Source organism: Gekko japonicus, unplaced genomic scaffold (genome assembly GCF_001447785.1).
Source record: "Gekko japonicus isolate JY-2015 unplaced genomic scaffold, Gekko_japonicus_V1.1 scaffold3315, whole genome shotgun sequence".
Lineage (NCBI taxonomy): Eukaryota > Metazoa > Chordata > Lepidosauria > Squamata > Gekkonidae > Gekko > Gekko japonicus.
Genome location: NW_015173238.1, coordinates 62527 through 86198, shown reverse-complemented (window position 1 = coordinate 86198; position 23672 = coordinate 62527). Strand labels below are relative to the sequence as shown.

General features: G+C 48.5%; 2 protein-coding genes across 2 annotated transcripts in view; one reads left to right on the top strand and one right to left on the bottom strand.

Moving 5' to 3' along the window:
- Positions 1 to 9662, top strand: part of ANXA11 (annexin A11) — a 37412-nt gene extending 27750 nt beyond the window's left edge. The window contains exons 11-15 of the mRNA XM_015422764.1: positions 821 to 914; positions 2595 to 2690; positions 5151 to 5209; positions 7704 to 7826; positions 9275 to 9662. Of these exons, the coding sequence (XP_015278250.1) occupies positions 821 to 914; positions 2595 to 2690; positions 5151 to 5209; positions 7704 to 7826; positions 9275 to 9334 (432 nt within the window). The 3' untranslated portion in view covers positions 9335 to 9662. The remainder of the gene's footprint in view (positions 1 to 820; positions 915 to 2594; positions 2691 to 5150; positions 5210 to 7703; positions 7827 to 9274) is intronic.
- A 6239-nt stretch (positions 9663 to 15901) lies between these two features.
- Positions 15902 to 23672, bottom strand: part of PLAC9 (placenta specific 9) — a 25493-nt gene continuing 17722 nt past the window's right edge. Inside the window, exons 3-4 of the mRNA XM_015422765.1 lie at positions 16543 to 16663; positions 15902 to 16122 (exon numbers count right to left, since the gene is read on the bottom strand). Coding sequence (XP_015278251.1) covers positions 16112 to 16122; positions 16543 to 16663 — 132 coding nt within the window. The 3' untranslated portion in view covers positions 15902 to 16111. The remainder of the gene's footprint in view (positions 16123 to 16542; positions 16664 to 23672) is intronic.

Here is a 23672-nt window from a genome sequence, read left to right as displayed (position 1 = left end):
AACTCTATGGTTTTCCCTCGGATGGTCGTGGCCCCGCCCCCAGCGTACCCAGCGTGGTCGTGTCACTTCCTGGTGACGTGGATGCGGCACGCGTGCTCTGGGATTGACCAGGGAGTCCCCTGCTTCAGAACGAGGTAAGACTTGGCAACTCTAAATGCTGGAGATGGATGCGAATACAAAACCAGAGTTCTTAATGCAGTTAATGCTCTTCACGTATTGGGCGAGTCCTCCCCCTTCCACTCTTTTTACAATCTTCAGATTTCTAGTGCTATGAGAAAAAATGGGGCCAAAGTGAATTTAAGAGGCAGCGAATGCTTGTCAATGTATTGTTTTATTTATTGAATTGATTTATCCCTGGCCTTTCTCCCAGATGGGGACCCAAAGCGGTTCACATCACTCTCCTCTCCCTGCCGTTTTGTCCTCACAACAACCCTGTGAGGTAGGTTAGGGTTAGAGTGTGCACCTGGCCCAAGTTCTCCCCGCCAGCTTCCATGGCAGAGTGGGGATTCGAACCCAGGTTTCCCAGATACTAGTCCGGCCCTCTAACCATTACACCACACTAGTACAGGCGGTTTGTGGAAATGCTAAATATGGGCTGACAGGGAGGATTAATGGGTATCCTGGGTCTTGACACAGGACTGTCTATTTTGGGAGCAGCCCCGTGTCGATTGAAGGGGAGACTGTCCAGGACACAGAGAATCATATGGATAAACAAAGGGAACTGCTATGTCATCATTAAAGGATTTGCCTGTAAGGTAAAAATATAATTCTGAAAGCCACTAGACCAAGGAAAAGTTGAGAGCCTCTGCTTCTTTTCTAGGCGCTGTACGCTGCAGGAGAGAATAAACTCGGGACAGACGAGTCCAAGTTCAACGCGATTCTCTGTGCCAGAAGCAGGGCTCACCTAAGAGCAGGTAACGTGGCCTGTGCTGACGTCTAGCATGGCAAGCAGCTAAAAAGTCAATTATTTATACACACACCCTGGCCTGCAGTGTAGGGGAAAGTGTTGCATGCTGCTAATTTTTCTGCCTTCTAAAATACACAATGATGATAAGCCAGCAGGTGGGGGTGATGACTACTATAGTCAATAAAGCGAGCACTTAGGCAGGAAAACTCTGTTAAAGGAAACCAGTTTCTTGACACAGAGCTCAAAGGGATCCTAGAGGTCACCTACTCCAACCCCCTTGCTCAGTACGGGAATTAGTCAACTGCAGCACCCCACTCTGCCTAAAGGAACACACACTTTTTTAAAACAAGCATTTACAGGGGACATTTTTGTGGGGCTGTGCCTTTAAGAAAGGGGGCGGAGCCCTCAAAAGCCCCACTGTAGCTACGGGCCTGTTCACCATCTTCTTTTTCGATGGCAAGTAGTATTTTGGACTTTGGCAGTACCAAGTGGGCTTGCCTGCTGTGGTTTGAAGGGTACTTTGGTGCCTTTCAGCTCCTTGCTGGTTTTGCTAGAGGGCCACTTTGAGGGGACAGCGGTCCAGGCCCCGTCATCCTAAGCGCCTTACTAGTCGAGGCCGTTGCCACATCTGCTCTTACCTCTTGGTGTGCAAACCAAAAAAAACACAGTGCAGTATACTATTAATATGTATTCAAATATGTATTGAGTGCACTCAATATACTCAATGGTGCTGGAGAAGACTCTTGAGAGTCCCTTGGACTGCAAGAAGATCAAATCAGTCAATCCTAAAAGAAATCAACCCTGACTGTTCCCTGGAAGGCCAGATAATGAAACTGAAGCTCAAATACTTTGGCCACCCAATGAGAAGGGACCACTCACTGGAGGAGAAGACCCTGATGCTGGGAAAGACTGAAGGTCAAAGAAGATGGGGACGGCAAAGGATGAGCTGGTTAGACAGTGTCACAGATGCAACGAACATGAAGTTGAGCAAACCTCACAGGACGGCGGAAGACAGGAAGGCCTGGCGTGATCTGGTCCATGGGGTCACGAAGAGTCGGACTCGACTGTGCGACTGAACAACAACTACAACTCAATATACAAAATATACAAAACCTTATTGGTGATTTATATCTCGTATAACATGAATACAAATCAGAAGATTTCACATATACAGTTCCAAATGCTGCATAGCGTAACCACATTCACATTAAGGCTGCAGTCACGCACACAAAATAGTCCACTTTCAGTATACGTTCCAACTGGATTTTGCCAGTTCACACAGTCAAAGTCCAGTTGGAAAGTGCAGCACTGAAAGTGGATTATTTAGCGTGTGTGACCGCAGCCTACAGCACCAATGCATACAGTGGGAAGCATTCCCAAGATTTAACACAGAGAGCACTTCAATCTTTCTGTGTTATACCGAATCCTGATCCCTACTTAAAGTACCGTCACCAGGAGAACTTTGACATGGGCCTCTTCTCCTGTCCCAACATTGTCGCCATGCGGGAAGCTGTCCTCTCCCCAGTGTCTGTCTCTAGGCAGACGATCAAGGTTTAGGGTCCTACAATGCCAAGACCACAGACAGACAGACCTGACATCTTCCAAGAGAAGGGATTTCCTACTTTTAAAATTGATGCATATTAGCACCTCAGTATGAAAAGTGATTACTCTCCCCCCCCCTTCATAGTTTTCAACGAATACCAGCGAATGTGTAACCGTGACATCGAGAAGAGCATAGCCAGAGAAATGTCTGGAGACCTTGAACACGGGATGCTGGCAGTAGGTGAGTGTGCCTCTCGAGGGTAAAGAGGACAGAAATCTTTTTAAAAAGTATTGTGGTAGTGTTAGTTAGAAAGGGGTGCCACTGCCCTGAAGATGCGTGTATCAGTTGAAATGCACTTCGACAAAATGGTTTTGCTGCATTCCAGGGAAAAGCTGCTTGTGGTGAGCGCCGACTGGCTAGCAGTTGTGGCGTTACCAACCTAAGAAAAGTGTTTAAACTGTTTGCAAATCTCTCTTACACTCTCTCTCTTTGGGTAATGTGAAAGATAAATAAGCATATAAACACAGATAATATCATTTTAATATCTTTGGGGAGGTTAGCAGTACGGGGGGGGGGCAAGATGGAAAGCAGATCCAGCATTTGGCTTGTATATGAGCAAAAGGAAAGTCATAAATCACATGCGATGACGATTACCTTGGCCTCCACCCAGATCTTGCCTTAATGAGAGGAATGCAAGTCTTTTCGTTCATTCCTGTCTTTTTGTAGAGAGAAATATATTTCCTGTTGTGTGTCCTCTGAACTGGGGTGAGCGTTGGGAGGTACATTTGCAACTGCAAAGATCCTCTCTAATGATGTAGATTAAATAATTTCCTGGACGAAAGAGCCACCTGTCCTGTCCCAAGCACTCAGGTATCAAGTTGCGGATCCAAAATTTGCAATGGAAAATGCATCAAGTATCAGCGTCTGCAAATTGACCTTCCCTTGATATCTTTTTTTAAAAAATGAAAATTAAAATAATTTATGGAGGCCGTTGTGTTCCACAAGTTAGACAAGCCAGAGTAACTCAAGAAGCTGACCTGTCAAGTAAGGAAATCCTCAGTTCAGGCCTCACTTTAGACATGCTCAGAAGCTAGCCTTGGGCAAGCTATTAGCCCGAGCCGTCCACCAGTCACGTGATGCTAGTCCTACTGGCCTATCTTACAGGGCTGTTGTAAGGATCGCTGAGATGTGCGTATGTGAAGTGTCTTGAAATGTACTATGTCGGTACTAAATGCTGATTGCCCTTAAAAAGTACTTTTACCCCCTTTGCACTCTGCCTGCCAAACCTAACTGAAACTATATGTGTTTCTTTTTTGCTTCGTTAAAGCTTTCAGGACTGTGTGAATGGTAATCTTGTATTACGCTGCTGCAGCGTGAGTGGCTGTTGCTCATTGCCGTGCGTTATCTGGTTATGCTGTGAAATGTGGATCATGTCCATCAACATGTGCAATCTTTAGCATTGCTGTCAAAAACGACGACATTCCTTTCATTTGGTGGCCATAAACCTTTGCATCAATTAGTTCCACCTCCATAAAACATTAACAGGAAAGGAGACATGGGTTGATATTTGTTTGGATTGCATGCCTCTGTGTGTACCGTAGAAAAGATGGACTTCTGTCTTTATTTTGGAGTGTTGGTTGATGCGTTTTTTCTGGTTTCGTTTGCTGACAGATCTCAACTCTCAGGCAATTTAAAGAAAAACAGATTTAGGCAAAAGCATGATATGCATTTTAAGGGGCCTCTTCTGCACTAAAGTTGTTTGAAAAATAAATTGTGAGTTCATTTTATCTTTGAGTTAGTCTGAAGATGGACAATAGCTTTTCCAGGCAGGTGGGGGCTCTGTCATTTGCTTAAAGAAACTGAAGTTAGCATGAGAAGATGGTTGGTGTCAGTCACGAGAACAGTCAGTCCTTTATCATTAAAGGTTTTGGAACATTAAAACCTTGTAGGTTTTGGAACATTAAAACCTTCAAAACCTGTATGACCAGTGGAACAGGACACCGTGAGTGTGCCCATGATTTTGCTAAGAAACTGTACCCCCCCACACACACACCTTTCTGCAAAAATGAACTATACCAAAAAAAAAGTACGCACATAACAGCAGGCAACTGATACATTGGTTCCCTCCAATCAGTTTAAGAAAGAGGGATGTTTTAAGAAGTTTACAGGAAGGTCATCAAAGAGAGCGGTTGTCATATTTCTGCAGGGGAGGGAATTCCATAAACTGGGGACCGCTGTCGTAAAAACTGAAGTCCATATCCACCAGCAGCTCTGTTAAAAATGATTGTCTGCCTCCAGCCTCTGTCATATAAGATGTGGGGGAAAGCGCTAGATTTTTGTACTGAAACCTTCAAATTCCTCAGGTGGTAGCAATGTAGGCACATGGTGTGAGTGTGCATGGTACTGCATTTGCACAGCTTGAGGACGGAGTTGGGAAACGGGGGTCGGGTTCATTGATGAGACAGAAATCCCACGTTCCCAACAAAGGCCAGATATTTGGAGCTGGACTTCTAGTTTTGCTGTAGTATTTTTCACGTGGCCAGTAGAAGGATGCTAGGTTTGGGTTTTTTCAAATGACACTCACCAGTTCATTTTCTGTACTGCAAACCTGAATTTTGTGCATTGGTCAGAATGTAACCAGACACTTGGGTTTCCTGAACCTAGCTGTCAGTGCCCCCATCATCTCAATTTCTTTTGCAGTCAAGTGCCTGAAGAACACGCCCGCTTTCTTTGCAGAGAGGCTGAATAAGGCCATGAAAGTAAGTCACGTTTGGGATTGCATCAGCGTTTGGATTAATCTGCTCTGACACCCATGTAGGGCCACACTGTATGATTCCTGGCACCCAACAAAGGTTTTCAGAAAGTGGGCGGGGCCGGGTGAGGCTTTTGCCCAGCTAAGCTTCTGATTGGCCATTGGAGATTTGATGGGCTGTGCAGATTTTTTAAAACGTTGCTGTGGCAGCAGCTGCCTCCACAGCACAAGCATCTTTGCTGTGTGACTGAAGGGCAGCTGTGGCAGCCATTTTGTGGCTGGCTCCGCCTCCTGCAGCAGCCATTTTGTGGTTGCGCCCACCATACTAGATCAGAATCCTGAAGGCACCCGCAGGCTCTAAAAGGTGGGGGACCCCAGCAGAGGGTTACTTCTTCACGATTTTGTTAATTTTGTGGGTCTGTTGGGAAACTGGCCTGAAAGAGGACTGTAGACTTGGGGGCCCAACTGCAGCGCTGCTATAAACTGGGGGGGGAGGGTTAAGCTTGCAACACCACCCTGGGAGAGGGTGACTGAGAGTGAGGAAGCAGCAGGGGGTGGGGACGACTATATCCCTCTCCCTGCCCACAATTCCCCCACTCCGACTCCTGCCAACCTAGCAATTCGAAAGCAAGAAATTGCAAGTAGATAAATAGGTACCACTTTGGTGGAAAGGTAACAGCGTTCCGTGCGCCTTGGTGTTTAGTCATGCCGGCCACATGACCACGGAAACGTCTTCGGACAGCGCTGGCTCTTCGGCTTTGAAACGGAGATGCGCACAACAACCCTAGAGTCGGATTCGACTGGCTTTCGAGCAAGGGAACCTTTACCTTTACCTAACTCTCCTCCACTAAGTTTCCAACAGTATTTTTAGCCTCCCCGGACGAAAAAGCTGGTACGGTGGGCGGGGACTTGGAGAGAATAGGGGTTAAATGTGCCTTATCCTGCCTCTTTCCCGTTCTCAGTCACGCCCTCCCTCCTGGAGCAGTTTTTCATGCTAAAAAAGGACCGGGGGAGGCTGCCGGGCTCAAGTTGCACACATTTGCATGTATTTTGTAGCTTAGCTAGGCTTGCCAACTCCAGGTTGGGAAGTACCTGGAGGTTTTGGGGGAGAGGAGGAGGAAACTCAGCTTTGTATAGTGCCAGAGGAGTCCACCCTCCAAGACAGCCATCTTCTCCAGGGGAACTAATCTCTGTCGCCTGGAGAGTAGCTGTAACCCCAGGAGGTCGCCAGGCCCCACCTGGAAGCTGGCAGCCCTAACTTTAGCCCTTGATCCATCCACAGGAATTCTTGAGGTTAGCATTTGAACACAGGATGCTCCCCTATAAAGCCCTACATGGTTTGGGAGCAGGGTTCCTGAAGGACCGTCTTCTCCCAGATGTTTCTGCCCAGGAATTAGGATTCGCAGGGAGACGTCCTCCAGACTGTCCCACCGATCAAAGAAGCTCATTTGGCGGACACACGAGACGGGGCCTTTTCAGTGGCAGCCCCACGATTATTGAACAAACTCCCTAAGGAGATGTGCCTGTCCCCCTTCAATCTTTAGGAGGACAGTTTTGTTTAGGACTGCATTTGACTAAGTCTACCAGCAGTCCTGAACTGTGATTTTAGATTTTAATTTTTACATTTCCACGTATTTTGTTTCATCTGTTTCGCATCTGTGCTGTAAGCCCCCTTTGAGCTCTACCTGGAAGAAAGGTGGCTAATTGTTTAAAACAAATAACATTGTACGGAGTCTGTCGAGGGCAGTGAGCCTTGAGGTTAGCATTTGAGCATAGGATGCTCCCCTATAAAGCCCTACATGGCTTGGGACCAGGGTTCCTGAAGGACCGTCTTCTCCCAGATGTTTCTGCCCAGGAATTAGGATTCGCAGGGAGACACCCTCCGGAGTGTCCCACCAATCAAAGAAGCTCATTTGGCGGACACATGAGACAGGGCCTTTTCAGTGGCAGCCCCACGATTATCGAACTCCCTAAGGAGATGTGCCCAGTTTCAATCTTTAGGGAGGACAGTTTTGTTTAGGACTGCATTGGATTAGGTCTACCAGCAGTCCTGAACTGTGATTTTAGATTTTAGTTTTTATGTTTCCACGTATTTTGTTTTACCTGTTTCGCATCTGTGTTGTAAGCCCCCTTTGAGCTCTACATGGGAGAAAGGTGGCTAATTGTTTAAAACAAATGACATTGTACGGAGTCTGTCGAGGGCAGTGTTGTTGACACTGACCGGCAGCAGCCTCGCAGGGTCTCAGGTTAAGAGCGCCTGCCGTCTGGTGCCTTTTAAATGGAGATGCCGGGGACTTGAACCCGGGTCCTTTGGCATGCCGAGCAGGTGCTCTGCCACTCAGCCACGTCCCCTAGTCACGATGGCAGGGAACTTCGCACGCTCAGTAGCAGTCCCCTAACCACGCACCTGACCGGAACGGAACGAAACGATTGTCGCTCGTTTGGGGTGGGGGGTCGGTACAGATTTGACCCTCCAGAGACCCTCCGTGTGTTCTTTGCAGGGGGCAGGGACCAAAGACAGAACTCTCATCCGGATCATGGTGTCGCGCAGCGAGGTTGACCTGCTGGACATCCGGCAGGAATACAAGCGGATGTACGGCAAATCTCTGTACACAGACATTACGGTAAGAGGACAGGGTTTGTTCCCACCCATCCCTCCTTTTTTGACTGCCCGCTCCAGGGCAGAGAGGAACTAGAAATGTGTGTTTATTTATTCACTTCCTTTATACCCCACTTCCTTCATTCACTTCCTTTATACCCCACCTTTCTTCCAAATGGGGGGTGTTTCCGAAGGAAGGAAAGGAAGATGCCTTTGCTTGCTGGGGGAACCCCTTGCATCTGGGAGACCTTTTGCACGCCAAGCAGAGGCTCTTCCATGGAGCCACAGCCCCCTCGACCAAGGGTTCCGCCGAAGGCACCCTGGTAACCGACTGCCACCACTCAGGGACCTCCTGAGAACATCTAGACTGACATGCTGGGACGGTATCCTTCTAGCTCAGTGCTAGACTAATAATGAAGCAACCCTGGAAAACTCCTTTGCAACAAACTATGTCGCATCCATGCAATCTGACATGTAGAGGAGAGGTTAGGAGAAATATGCCAGAGAAATAGATTGGACCAAAGGAAGCAAAAAATTAAGTATCTGAAAAAGGGAGCAGTGACTCACGGAAGATCCTCCCCTGCTGAAAATCTGTTAGTCTCTAAGGATACCCCGATCTCGTCAGATCTCAGAAGCTAAGCAGGGCCGGCCTTGGCTTGTATTTGTAAGGGCGACCTCCGAGGAATTCCAGGGCCGTGACACACAAGCCGGAAATGGCAAACCACCTCTGAAATGTCTCTTGCCTTAAAAAAAAAACAAGTCTAGCTCACCACCTAGTGGTGTATAATGGTAAAAGAGCTAGGACTTCCGGCTGCCAGACAATCTTAAGATCTCCTGGCTATATGACACGCAATGCCATACGATAATAACAAAAATAACTGCTACCAGAAAAAGTCTCCATAAAAAGGTTTATTATAAAAGAGGGAAGAAAGAGGTGGTTGGATTCAAAAAGGGGTGGGAAAAAGGGCAAAGGAGATTACAGGGGAAAGGGCGTGCACACAATAACTATAGAACTGGGGAAATGCTCACCTGCCTTACAGTTATGTGAGGACTACTGTGATCGTGTATGTGAAGCACTTTGAGGTGTGTAAGCAAGGCTATGGAAGATGTGTTGCAGTTCATCAGTGGGCATGATACAGAGGTTTATAACATTATGGATGAGTTGGAGAGAGTCGCTAAAGAAAACGTCTTCTCCCTCCCCCAAAACACTCGAACTTGAGGGCGTCCACTGAAACCAATGGGCAGTAGGTTCAGGACAGACAAAAGGAGATACTTCTTTATACAGTGAGTGATTAAAATGGGGAATTTGCAGCCAGAGGATGTGGTGAGGGCCACCGGCATAAACAGCTTTAAAAGGGGATTAGATGGATTCATTGGGGAAATGTCTATCCCACTTCTGTTGTGAAAGCAGATGGGTTGGAGCATCTCAGTTTTCCTAACAATTTTTTTTTCTGTTTTGGTTTCTGTTGCCAGAGTGACACTTCAGGAGACTACCGGAAAATCCTCCTCAAACTGTGTGGCGGAAACGATTAAGTGGAACGTCCTAGATTTTTGTTTTCCACTTGTTCAAAAACATCAGCAGTTGCAACGCCAACTTTCCAGAGGATTCTTTATATGCCGTGCCACGTTTGATGATATTACCCCCAATATAGTCTGTTCTTTAAAAAGAGTATCATACATACATGTGCAAAAATTCCTGCTATAGTAGAGGCTGCACTGGATAGTTTAGGTCGTAAATATGTTTTTTGCACCCTTTGGGGAAGAAAACTTAATTTTTTTTTGTCTGCATGAAAGACAATCTTCTTGTGTTGCATGAAAACTTCAATTTTTTTGTGTCGTGTGTGTGAGCAAAAAAAAAAAAGACATGTAACAGTGTTCTAAAAAGTATAGTAGATTGGCGTGTCTGTGTGGTGGATGAAAGAAGCTTTACGTTTATATACTGTCTGTAGCCTGAATTCAAAATGCTGGTTCTAAAGAGTGAATGGGGTGGATTCTCTCATGATGTTCATTTCTTGCCCAACGACCAATGGAGACCTGGCTGGAATCTCTATCTCTTGTACAGCTTTATGTCGTGGGCCAAGCGATAAGTGAATTGAGCAGCTGACGCCATAACCCTGCACTCTGTCCCCAGACTAAATTGGGGACCGGGGTAGACCGTAGGGGACTGCAACCCGGCCAGATTGGTGTAGTGGTGAAGTGCATGGACTCTAATCTGGGAGGACCGGGTTTGATTCCCCACTCCTCCACTTGCACCTGGCTGGATGACCTTGGGCAAGCCGTAGTTCTAATAACAGCTGTTCTTGAAAAAGAGCAGTTTCTGTCAAGAGCTCTCTCAGCCCCGCCTACCTCTCAGGGTGTCTGTTGTGGGGAGGTGAAGGGAAAGTAGTTTGTAAGCCACTCTCCCTTGGTAATGAAAGGCGGGGTATAAATCCAATCTCTTCTTCTCTTCTTCTTCTTACTCGTTCCTTCTTCGAAAAAGGAAGGTGGACTTTTTCTCTGCCTCTTCCCGAGCAGTGCACAAACAAGACCCCCACCGTTTGCTTTTCTGTTAGGATGTTAACCACCAAAGCTTTAGCACTGTGTGGTCTTTGCACAGACGACACTTTTCCACATGGTGGATTTCGTGAGTGTTTCAGCAAAAGGGAGGGCAGGATCGAGTCTAGCTCTTTATAAAGTCCTGGTTAATTATGGTAGGAGAGAGTTCCCCAAGGGGTTCAGTTTTTCATGTTAAAACCAGTGCTTCTTAACAGCCCTGGCCTGGATATCCCAGGCAAGCCCAATCTCCTTCGATCTTGGAAGCTCGGCAGGGTCGGCCCTGGTTAGTCCTCGGATGGGAGACCACCAAGGAAGGCCAGGGTCGCTCTGCAGAGGCAGGCAACGGCAAACCGCCTCTGTGCATCTCTTGCCTGGAAAACCCAAAGAGGGGTTGTCCTAAGTTGGCTGTAACTTGATGGCAAAAAAAACCCCACCCTCTTTCAGTCTGTCATAGAAGAAACAAACCTGAGTCTTATTCCATTTGTTGGGGTTGCGTAAATTTTAGCAAGCCAGAGGCTGCTTTGTGGTCAAAGGCATGAACTGTTCAGCCCCCCCCCCCGGTGGGTCAAGGCACAGGGACATCACCGAGGCCCTGGACTGAAGCTGGGATTTATACGCGGACTTAAAGCTGTCAGACTTCCGCTCGAGAGAAGCAGGGTGTCGCTGGTTCGCGACAAAAGCCCTCGTCCTGCTGTGGAGCTTCTCCATGTGGTTTGCCGGGCTTTCGGCAGCTGAAGGGGGCTCGGGCTAAGGTTCCCCCCCTCCATTTTTGTTTGTTTTTTTCCAAGCTGGGAACTGACGTTGCCGACTTTGAAACAGCCACCTTGTCTGCCAGTCTGTTTCCGAGTTCGAGCCAAGGTGCTGGTGATGCTCTTTACTAGGGGAAAGGGACCAGCAGCTACCCTGCGAGTTTGGAGCTTGGTGCTGGTGATGCTCTTTACTAGGGGAAAGGGCCCAGCAGCTACCCTGCGAGTTTGGAGCTTCTCCCTCAAACCCCCTCCCCTCCAGCCCCCAGAATATACCCTATGTTTTCGCCGTTGACTTCAATGGCCCATAGGATAGAATGGGGCCGAATTGCCGCCAAAATTCGGCGGAAATTCGGCAGCAAGCCAATTCAGATCAGGATATCTAAATCGTCCTGCAGTAGCCCGAAAGGGGTCCGAATGGGCCATTTTCGGGGGTGCATTCGGTTCGGATGAACCGAATGCACATCCCTACTCTTTACAGCCTCTCAGGACTTGGTGCCGTCAGCCATCCGGTGTCCACGGGCACCGACTAGGGCCGTCAGGCAGCCCTCTCTCGGCTTTCCCACCACTTAGAGCGGTCCATCTGGCATTGGCCGGAGCCCCCAGGCCTTTCCACGACGAAAGGTGTGTGTGGGGGATATAAATGTTTCATAAATAAGCCATCCTGTAATATCTTGCCGTGGTTGCTGTCTCCCCGTTCCCTGTATGCTGTTTCCCAAACCTGCTTGGCTACAGTCTTTTGGAAAAGAACACATTATTAGACCACATGCTTGAGAGCATACGTGGGGAGCCCCCATCGGCATCTTCTGCCCGTCAGCTGCCAGGGGCTGCCGTTTCCCACACTGTGCAACTTGGAGGGCTTTTGGGGGGGGGGAATGGTAATTGCCATAGCACTATAGTGCTGTTGTAGTTCTAGATGAGGAAGAGTTGGATTGATACCCCCCACCCTTCACTCGGAGTCTCAGAGGGGGGCTTACAGTCTCCTTTCCCTTCCCCTCCCCACAACAGGCACCCTGTGAGGCAGGTGGGGCTGAGAGAGCTCTGACAGAAACTGCCCTTGAGAGAACAGCTCTGAGGGAACTGTGACTGACCGAAGGTCACACCAGCCGTTGCATGCGGAGGAGTGGGGAATCGATCCCGGTTCTCCAAACTGGAGTCCTGCCACTCTCAACCACCACACCACACCTGCAATAAATGATGCATAACCAAAAACCTTCCAGTGGCACGGAAGAGAGAGAAGTGGTGGCTGATGGCAGGAAGTGTCCAGAAGACCTTTACGCGGAAGGTCCACTGCCTGTGTGGATGCCCCTGCATCGGTAGCAGCAGCGAATGCAAAACAGAGAATCCTCCCTCTGTGGGCACGGTAGCCTCCAGGTCCTTCACTCCTTGTCTTGGATCTCGCTGTCAGCAATATACGATAACCCACTTTGGGCCCCGCACAACTGGGCCCTCCCGGCTTCGTCCTCCTGCATCCTCTTTCTCCCCTCCCTACATTTCGTCTGCATACAAATCCCAGCTCAGAGACTTCATGCCAAAATATTGTAATGTCCCCATATATCTACGTGTGTGTGTGTGTGTGTGTCCATTTGTTCCAATGGGTTTCGCTTTGGTTGAATCATGCCAAAAGGAACTTGAAGAACTCGCCTTTGCACCTTAGTTACAAGAATGTTGCCGCTAGCAATGCCAAAGCTTTCTTTTCTGGAGTTTGTTTTTTAAAAAAACTGTGCCTTAAAAATCAGATCTATATATCTTTTTAACACAGATTTGTACAAATAAAGCAATCTATCCCATCCTTCTTCAGCGTCTTTCCCGCTTGCGTGTGCTCCGTTGTCCAGCTCTTATCTGAGGGTCCGGAATACTCATCCCCTTGAAGATCTTCAGCTTGGACCTCTTAGAATCTGCTCAGGGCGTGGGCCGCGTCCAGGCCGACTCTGCCTAGTGAATGGCTACTTCTCTGCTTTAGACCGCTTCCTGAACAAATGCCGTTCAGGCGTTCTAGTTTACGGAACAGCCAACAGTAATGTGTGTGTGTGTATATGTGTCATTCCACTGTGGCTTTGCTTTCTGAAGCTCTCCTTTGGCAGAAGAAAAGGAAACTGGGAATGCAGGAGACCGAATTTCAGCGATGGCCGTGGCTGGCCCCTGCGACACACACAGACACACATGAAGCTGCCTTAGACTGAATCAATCCATTGGTCCCTCAAGGTCAGTATTGTCTACTCAGACTGGCAGCCGCTCTGCAGGGTCGCAGAGGACTTCCCCATAACTGACTGCCTGGTCCTTTTAGCTGGAGATGCCGGGGATTGAACCTGGGGCCTTCTGCATGCCAAGAAGAGGCTCTGCCGCTGAGCCACGGCTCCTCTCCCTAGGTGCCCTCTTTCCAGCATGGGCCAGCTCCAGAGGTTTCTGTTTCAGCCAGTGGCAGGCAGCTTTTTTTGGCAAGCGCTCTTACGTGTCAAGTCCCGAGTATAAGCGCCTGTTACAGCACTTACACAATCTTAAGAACATAAGAGATGCCAATGTTGGATCAGGCCAAAGGCCCATCGAGCCCAACACTCTGTATCACACAGTGGCCAGAAATACCAGGTGCCCTCAGGAGGTCCACCAGTGGGGCCAGGACACTAGAAGCCCTCCCACTGTTGACCCCCCCCCCCAAGCACCAAGAAGACAGAGCATCCCTTGCCCCAGACCGAGAGTTCCCATCTATACCTTGTGGCTAATAGCCGCTGAGGGACCTCGGCTCCATATAAGAACATAAGAGATGCCAATGTTGGATCAGGCCAAAGGCCCATCCAGCCCAACACTCTGTATCACACAGTGGCCAGAAATACCAGGTGCCAACAGGAGGTCCAGCAGTGGGGCCAAGACATTAGAAGCCCTCCCACTGTTGACCACCCCAAGCACCAAGAAGACAGAGCATCCCTTGCCCCAGAGCCCCTACCTATACCTTGTGACTAATAGCCACCGATGGACCTCTGCTCCATATGCCTATCTAATTCCCTTTTGAAGCCGTCCATGCTTGTAGCCGCCACCACTTCCTGTGGCAGTGAATTCCAAGTGTTCATCACTCTTTGGGTGCTTTGGCCTGGCTTTGAGTCCACTTGTGGGATAGGGCGGGGTATAAATTAAACAAATCAATAAAAAGGACTTGGCTGGATCAGTCCAAAGCACCATCTGTTTCCAGCTCTGTCCAACCAGCCGAGCCTGGTTCCCCTCCCCCCCGCTCCTACTTTTCAGCCAAAACGAGCTTCAAACCAGCTTACAGAAATCCACGGTCCGTACAAATGACAAATCAAAATGTATATATGTACAGCCCTGGCCTGAACGGCCCAGGCTAGCCTGATTTCATCAGCTCTCAGAAGCTCGGCAGGGTCAGCCCTGGTTAGTACTCAGGTGGGAGACCACCAAGGAAGTCCAGAGTTGCTACGCAGAGGCAGGCCATGGTGGACCACCTCTGAGCGTCCCTTGCCCAGGAAACTCTATGCGGTTGCCGTACGTCAGCTGTGACGTGACACTTTTCAGCACCATAGAAATACAAAATGTTTCTCAGTCAGGATGAATCTTGGCTGCCCCCTCTGGTGACCTTGCCAGAGACTGGGAGAAGCTGCAGGGAGCGGGGGCTCTCAGCCAGGGCCTGATCCGGAGTCAAAAGAGGGATGGGAAAGATACATACAAGCATTAGAGCTCACCCAGCTGAGCTCTGAGAAGCAGCAAGAGACAGAGCTGCTGGGGGGGGGAGTGTTTTTTATTTGCTTTCAGCTGAGGAAATGTAGCTGAGGGTACTGTGTGGGAAGACAGTGTTTGGGAGTGTGTGGGGGGAAATTTACATTTTATGGCTGGCAAGAAAAGTGTGATCTTTGACTCTGGATCTGGTGGTCAGTTGTCAAAAGATGCTGTTCTTTTTGAACCACCAAAGTCAAGCCAATTTCAGTTTGACTAGCCAACGGGACAGCAGCTTTCCAGGGTCTCACACTACATTCTTCCACATCACCTACTGCCTGATCCTTTTAACTGGAGATGCCGGGGATTGAACCTGGGACCTTCTACATGCTAAGCAGCTGCTCTGCCGCTGAGCCACAACCCTCCTCCATTTTATCCTCACCCAGATCTTCTACAGGGTGGGCATACACTGGTTTCCGCTCCTCAATACATGAAGCTGCCTTCTATTGAATCACACCAGCGGTCCATCAAGCTCAGTATTGTCTACTCAGACTGGCAGCAGCTCTTCAGGATCTCAGGCGGAGGTCTTTCACATCACCTCCTGCCTGGTCATTTTAACTGGAGGTGCCGGGGATTGAACCTGGGACCTTCTGCCTGCCAAGCAGAGGCTCTGCCACTGAGCCACGGCCCCTCTTTACAGCTCTCCAGGGTCTCAGGCAGAGGTCTTTCTCATAATCTACTGCCTGATCCTTTTAGCTGGAGATGCTGGGGATCGAACCAGGGACCCCCTGAACGCCAAGCAGAGGCTCTACCACTGGCCCACAACCTCTCCTCCATTTTATCTTCACCCAGTTTTTCTTCTGGGTGGCATATGTCGTTTTCCACTCATCCATTTCATCCTCACAACAACGGCTAGGTTAGGCTGAGAATGTGACCAGTACAAGGTCACTGGGTGAGCTTTGTGGTTCAGTGGGGATTTGAACCAGAGCACCCCAAGTCCTAGTCCGACACTGTAGATTACACTGGCTCTCAATCGGATGCCAGCTGAGCTTCTGATGATGCTAAGAACTTGAAGGATCTTCACGCTCTATTTTAAGAAGGTGGGTATCTTTAAACCTTTACAACTACCACCTGTTTGAGAGGTGGGGGGGGGAATCAAGTGTCTTCCGAATTAATGTCTTTTTTTAATTGTTAGTGAATTTTACTGAACAACTTACAGGGGCTCGCTGTGAAATATTGTCTGTCCCAAGACTAGATATACTGTTTTAGCTGAAAAGCTAAAGATGGGATGGAGTGCAGCTGTATGAATTATCCAGATGGGCCGTGCCTATTTCGGAGCTGTCCTTCTATTCCACCATCTTTGCCATGTTCAGCTGGGATCTAGAGGCAGGGAGAGAGAAAGAGAAGATGGTGGTTGGTTCTCGACTTGCTGACTAAACAATACAGTACAGTTGCCTTTCCGTTCATGTGTCTTCTCCCACACCTTGATTCACTTTTTTTGGGGGGTGAGTATTTTTCCGTGTCTCTGTGTGTGTGTGCGCCTGGAAGTCATGGTTACAATTACAAATAAATATTAGTTAAAAAGTAAATTCTGTTTGTAATAACTGTTTGGATACACTGTATTTTTAATATGCTGGTTGTGATAATTTCATGCCAAGTAAAATTCTATGTTCCTAAAGTAACAGAATGACTTTCAATCTGGAAAAGAAAAAAGAAGTGCTAACGTAGCATTTTTCCCGATTTTTCCGAAAAATTCCGAGCTTCAAAATTTCCGGAAATTTTACATCTCTACACGTATACCTTCAAAGATATCCAGGAGCGGCGTTTCAGGAGCCAGAGGGACATTCCAGGCTGTTTCGCTTACAGCGCTGAGAAGGGACTTGACTTCCGATTCCAGGTGGTCAACTGTTTTTTCTACCTTCTGATGGAGAGGAGAGGAGACAAATTTGAGGGAGAGTCCCTTGAATATCCACACGCATCTCTCTGAATTGGGGTACACTAGGAACTGAGCACCACATGAGGCCATGTTGTGCTAACCGATGACTGGCTCCACATGACATCAAGGTGTCTGGCCTTGCGCCTGAAGCGGTCACGGGCAAATTTGGCAGATGAGTTCTCACTGCGGTGGCAAACTGGGATTTGTAGTGGACACTTCCGGTGGCAGGTGGTGGTTTGTACAATCATCCCCACAGAAACAACTTCACATAAAGAAAAGCAGCCGTTTCAGGGAGCGCAAACCCTTCTGAGCCTGCAGGCGCCTTTGGAATTCTGGCACAGTGTGGTGGACACTGGGCGCGGCCACAAAATGGCTGCTGCAGGAGGCACAAAATGGCTGCCAGAGTTTCAATCACACAGTAAAGATTCTTTTGCTTTGGTGGCAGCTGCTGTCAAAGCAAAAAAAATTTAAAATCTGCACAGGCAATTAAATCTCCAATGGCCAATTAGAAGCCTTGCTGCACAAAATCTCCACCTGCCTCTGTCCACTTTATAAAAACACTTGGCCGGCAAAAGGAAAGGTGCTGGCAGGCATCATGGCACCCATAGGCACAAAACTGAGGACCCCTGGCTCTATGGTGCCATCATTTTTTGCTGTTTAGAAAACTTTTTTGCTAGCACACATGCATGTCAAGCTTTAGTTTCATTTCTTTAGAATTCACTTCACTGCTCGCCATAATATTGGGGAGAGGGGATTTCTGAAGGGAGTGCACGGGGTATTGAAAGCGAATGCTTGTAGCAGTCAGAAACATTTCTTTAAACTGTGCCCCAACGCCAGTTCCCATGGGAGCTGACTTTGGAGACTCTTCTGCCATGCTAGAATAGATAAGGCGCCGTATATCTGTCAGGGTTGCCATAGTGACCTAGAGGGTGAATGGTGATGTATGCATGAGATGTGAGGCGTTAATTGCCTTACCTATAACTGAGGGTTTTGTGCGTTTTTTTCTCAATTCTGACACAGAACAAGTTTTCAAAAGTAAGCATATCTCAATAAACTACCACTGCTTAAGTGTGTTGTGGAGAGTGTCTTAACTGGGAGACCTGACAATGCATCCTGACAAAAACGGCAAGATGGTGATGCAACAGTGCAGAAGATTCCTCTACTGCTCTGACACTTGGCTTGTTCTATGCTACAGTATATATCTTGGTGCTCAACTTGTCTTTCCTGTTCTCCTGGTCCATCATCCACAATCCTGGCCTTGACACCAATGAGATCACAACTCTGTGCTACCCACAGTGGTTCGAGTGATATACAAGGCTCTGGGAGACCAGGGTTTGAAACAGTGACCAAGGGTAGTATAAAGCCATACTCTGTTATCAAGGCCTTCTTTCTCTTTCCTTCCCTTTATAACCAGGTGGCTCTTTAGAAGCAGTCTGGGAATTTTTAATGTGACAAAAAAGGCACTGCAGGCAGACCCTCACTTTAATCCGTAAAGGTTATTTAGAGAACTATTTGCTGAGAAACTGTTTTTGAACATTTCCATTACTGTTCTTCCAAGTTAGATATGCTGCCAAAATATGGAAAGTTACAAAATAGTCATCATATGTAGGGATGCTACGATTTTTGCCACCAAAGAGTTTTGCCAAACTTACTGATGGTAGCGATTCTGGTAAACTGATCCCAGGATTAGTCTGTTGGCTGGGCAAACACCAGTTGACTTGAATGGGCTCATTTAAATGTACCAAAGTACTGCAAAGGTGCAAATAAAACAACAAAAATTGATGAAGAAAAAGAAGAAAATGGGTCAAATATGGTCTCTCCAAGTAGAACGTGGCTGCACTGTTGTAAAGATAAAATGGGATAACTCCCCCTAGCTGCCTTAAGGTTAGTGTGGTGTGTAGGGGGAAGAGATACAAATTTGTTAAATAAATACAGAAGTCTTCCAAAATGGAGCTAAACAGCATAACTTCTATGAACAAGAAGCAAGTAGTGCGAGATTTTAAGAAATATTTATAAAAAGTTAGAAACTTCAAAACTGGTCAAGAGCAAGCTACTCTTTAGTGTGCCACACCCCCTGGGCTCCTTACTGCCAGAGCTCCACTCCTGTGCACTCCCGCAGGAAATGACCCCTGGAATAAGACCGTTTACTACAGCACAAGCACGTCAGCCTTGGAAAGAACACTCACAGGCACTTTCATTCGTCATACAAATAGTTCAGAAGGGACTATTGATAATGATAATGAAGTATTTATTGTGACTAATATACGTACTGTTAGGGAGAGAGAGACATATGCACTGTCATAAGAAAACACTGAAGTACTGAAGTTGTCATAGTTATGGTGTCATGGTTTCTGTGTTGTTGTTTTTAATCATACCCACTTGGTGCTTGGCAACCCTGCATAGGAAGTATGAAGAGAAAGGGGTGCCTGCAGAAGGCTTCTGTGGCCTCTGGGAGGAAAGCCATGGCACGTCTGTAAAGGACAGGTGCCCTGGTCTGGATGTCCCAGGTAGATGGGTCTTATCAGATCTCAGAAGCTGAGCAGGGTCAGCCCTGGTTACTACTTCGATGGGAGATGGCCAAGGGAGTCCAGGGTTGCTACGCAGAGGCAGGGAATGGCAAAAACCACCTCTGTTCATCTGCCCCAGCCTGGGTGGCCTTGGCAGCGCTTCATATGTGCGTGTGCGGGCACACAAAACGCACAGTATAGGAGTTGGGCTGCCTGGTGCTGTGCTGCCCTCTGGTGGATGAGAGCTCCTGGTGGCACCTGGTATTTTTGGCCACTGTGTGACACAGAGTGTTGGACTGGATGGGCCATTCAGGGCCGGCTTGCTCACTAGGCAAACTAGGCATTCGCCTAGAGTGCGCCGGCCCTTAGGGGCGCCAAACTGCACCCGCCCCGCACCCCGCCAAAAGCCCCCCTACCCAGTGCGGCCCATTACTGCGACCTGCCAGCCCGTGGGAGGCTCCGCCGGAAGGGGCCGGGAAAGGCACTGAGCAGTTGGGCAACCACGCCTAGGGTGCAAAATAAGCTGGGGCCGGCCCTGGGGCCATTGGTCTGATCCAACACGGGCTTCTCTTATGTTCTTATGACTCACCAAAGTTCACACTCTGCCACAGATTTTGTTAGTCTGCCGCTCCTAATCTGGTGAGCCTCCCCCCCTATCTACATAGTTCCACCTCAGTTTCCTTTCCTTGGTCACCCGGGAATGTTCCATTTTTAAAAGGCTGAGTGTAACAAAGGGGAGTTACTTTCCAAGCCTTCTTGCAAATATTTTTGTGCACACTTTTGAGGTTTTTCTTCCCTGTGAGGATTAGTAACTTCAGAAGGTAAATAACCAGGATTTATGGGGGGGGGCACAGTTATAGTGTGCTGCATCTTCTGATTGGGAGCCATGTTTTGTGCAACCAAGATACGCAACATTGCACCCTGTTGTGGTTGTAGGAGTGGGTGTCTCAGCATGCCTGGACAGTGAGGGGAGCTACATCACTTAAAGTGTGACTCCTTGAATGGGATACCTTTCTTTGTCTTTTCCTTGGGGCCACCCTCGGAGCCCTCCTCTTTCTCCCTTTCTCCTCTCCCTCTCTTCTCATGGCCTTCCACGGAGGCACATGTATTTGCGGGTCTCTCCTGTAGAGACAATGCCCTCATACTCTCACACGCATGATGCCGGACAAGCTGGCCAATTGCGAGAGGGCAAGTACTGTTTCTATTAGGCTTCTTTCGACTGCAACCAGGGGTCATTTCCTGCAGGATATTGGGGTACACTAGGAACTGAGCACCACGTGAGGCCATGTTGTGCTAACCGATGACTAGCTCCACATGACATCAAGGTGTGTGGTGGCCTTGCACCTGAAGCGGTCACGGGCAGTTTGGCAGATGAGTTCTCACTGCAATGGCAAACTGGGATTTGTACTGGACACTTCCGGTGGCAGGTGGTGGTTTGTACAATCCTCCCCACAGAAACAACTTCGCGTAAAGAAAAGCAGCCGTTTCAGGGAGCGCAAACCCTTCTGAGCCTGCAGGCGCCTTTGGAATTCTGGCACAGTGTGGTGGACACTGGGCGCGGCCACAAAATGGCTGCTGCAGGAGGCACAAAATGGCTGCGGCAACTGACCTTCAGTCACACAGAGAAGAGTCTCGTGCTGTGGTGGCAGCTGCTGCCAAAGCAATATGTTTTTTTAAAAAAAACTGGCACGGCCAATCAGAAGCCTTGCTGGGAAAAGGGTCCACCTGGACCCGCCCACTTTCCAAAAACTGTTGGCGGGAGCCAGGAAAGGGGTTGGCAGACACCACAGCATTTACAGGCATCATGTTGGGAGTTCTTTCCTGTTTTCATGCAGGCAGGAAAGGCACCATTAAGTTGTGCCAAAAGAACAGGCAACAATTCCTGCTTGAACGGATGAAATAAGGGGCAATGAAAAATGTGTCCCAGGGCAATCCTGACTGAAGTCATGAGTCTGAAGCGAAGCAGGCTTGCCTGGGGTAGTTCTCTCTGCCCCCTGGCATTGCACCATGGTTGCCAACTCTAGCTTAAGAAAATCCTGAAGATTTGGAGGCGGAGCTGGGCAAGGGCAGGGTTTGGAGAGAGGAGGGGGCTCAGCAGGGTACAAGGCCACACCGTCTAAAGCAGCCATTTTCTCCAGGTGGACTCATCTTTGTGGTCTGGAGATCAGCTATAATTCTGGGAGATCTCTAGCCCCCATTTTGTAACTATATAATCCACAGAGATCCACAGGAACAAGGTACGATCAGAAAATACAAAAACCATGAAAGTGTAACTATGACAACTTCAGTACTTCAGTGTTTTCTTATGATAGTGCACAGGTCTCTCTAACAGTGCATATCTTAGTCACAATAAATAATTCATTATCATTGTCAATAGTCCATTCTTAATTGCCGCCAGCACTTTATGGTTGTTTTATTTGTTGTTTTAATAACTGTGTTTTAAGCTGTATATATGTTGTTTTAGAAGCCGCCTTGAGCCTGCTTTGCGGGGGGGGGATAAATGTGATAATAAATAAATAAATTCGCTATTTGTATAACGAATAAAAGTGCCTGTAAATGTTCTTTCCAAGATTAAAGAGAGCCAGTTCGGTGTAGTGGTTAAGTGCGTGGACTCTAATCTGGGAGAACCTGGTTTGATTCCCCACTCCTCCACTTGCACCTGCTGGATGACCTTGGGTCAGTCACAAGTTCTCTCAGAGCTGTTCTTGAAAAAGAGCAGTCTCTGTCAAGAGCTCTCTCAGCCCCACCCACCTCACAGGGTGTCTGTTGTGGGGAGGGGAAGGGAAAGGAGTTTGTAAGCCACTCTGAGACACCTTTGGGTAGTGAAGGGCCAGGGGGTATAAATCCAATCTCTTCTTCTAAAGTGCTTGTGCAGTAGTAGACGGTCTTATGCCCTTTGTTTCCTTCTGTGGAAATTATGACTGTTAAATTCTTGTCTGTCTTTGAAGGATAATTGGATATATGGATTTTGTTCTGTTGCCTCTTTGAGAAAGCTGAGAAGAAACGGAATTAAAGGCTGACAGGTCCGTCAGAGGCTGCATTAGAACGTCCATAAATCATCCACAGTTTGAAAGAACAAAGGACATAAGCAGGGGTCCTTTAGTAGAAAAAGAGGTGCAGGAGCTCATTAGCTTTACTTATTAGCAAAACTTGTTTGCATATGCTACACCCCCTGACATCACTGCAAGTGTCAGAAGGCAACGCCCGCCGCTCAGGCTCTACCTGACTGTTTTGGATTGCTAGCTATTGGGGGGGGATGGGCAGATCTGCCCTCACAGAGGAGGGAGAGCTTGTACCTGAATAAAACTTGGTCTTAAAGGTGCCACTGGACTGTTTTGGACTGAGGGGCTGGGGGGGGGCTCTGCAACTTACCTGGCTGCTTCTTGCTCTGACTGAGGGCTGCTGGGAGCAGGGGGCAGGGCTTGCTGCATGTGCCACACCCCCTGGGCTCCTTACTGCCAGAGCTCCACTCCTGTGCACTCCCGCAGGAAATGACCCCTGGAATAAGACCGTTTACTACAGCACAAGCACGTCAGCCTTGGAAAGAACACTCACAGGCACTTTCATTCGTCATACAAATAGTTCAGAAGGGACTATTGATAATGATAATGAAGTATTTATTGTGACTAATATACGTACTGTTAGGGAGAGAGAGACATATGCACTGTCATAAGAAAACACTGAAGTACTGAAGTTGTCATAGTTATGGTGTCATGGTTTCTGTGTTGTTGTTTGTAATCATACCCACTTGGTGCTTGGCAACCCTGCATAGGAAGTATGAAGAGAAAGGGGTGCCTGCAGAAGGCCATGGAAAGCCATGGCACTTCTGTAAAGGACAGGTGCCCTGGTCTGGATGTCCCAGGTAGATGGGTCTTATCAGATCTCAGAAGCTGAGCAGGGTCAGCCCTGGTTACTACTTCGATGGGAGATGGCCAAGGGAGTCCAGGGTTGCTACGCAGAGGCAGGGAATGGCAAAAACCACCTCTGTTCATCTGCCCCAGCCTGGGTGACCTTGGCAGCGCTTCATATGTGCGTGTGCGGGCACACAAAACGCACAGTATAGGAGTTGGGCTGCCTGGTGCTGTGCTGCCCTCTGGTGGATGAGAGCTCCTGGTGGCACCTGGTATTTTTGGCCACTGTGTGACACAGAGTGTTGGACTGGATGGGCCATTCAGGGCCGGCTTGCTCACTAGGCAAACTAGGCATTCGCCTAGAGTGCGCCGGCCCTTAGGGGCGCCAAACTGCCCCCGCCCCGCACCCCGCCAAAAGCCCCCCTACCCAGTGCGGCCCATTACTGCGACCTGCCAGCCCGTGGGAGGCTCCGCCGGAAGGGGCCGGGAAAGGCACTGGGCAGTTGGGCAAGGCAGCAGCCGGGCAAAGTGGGTCAGTTGGTGCGGAAATCCTCTGGCCGGCAGCGGCACCCGAGGGAGGGCCAGAAGGGATCCTCACCTAGGGTGCAAAATAAGCTGGGGCCGGCCCTGGGTCCA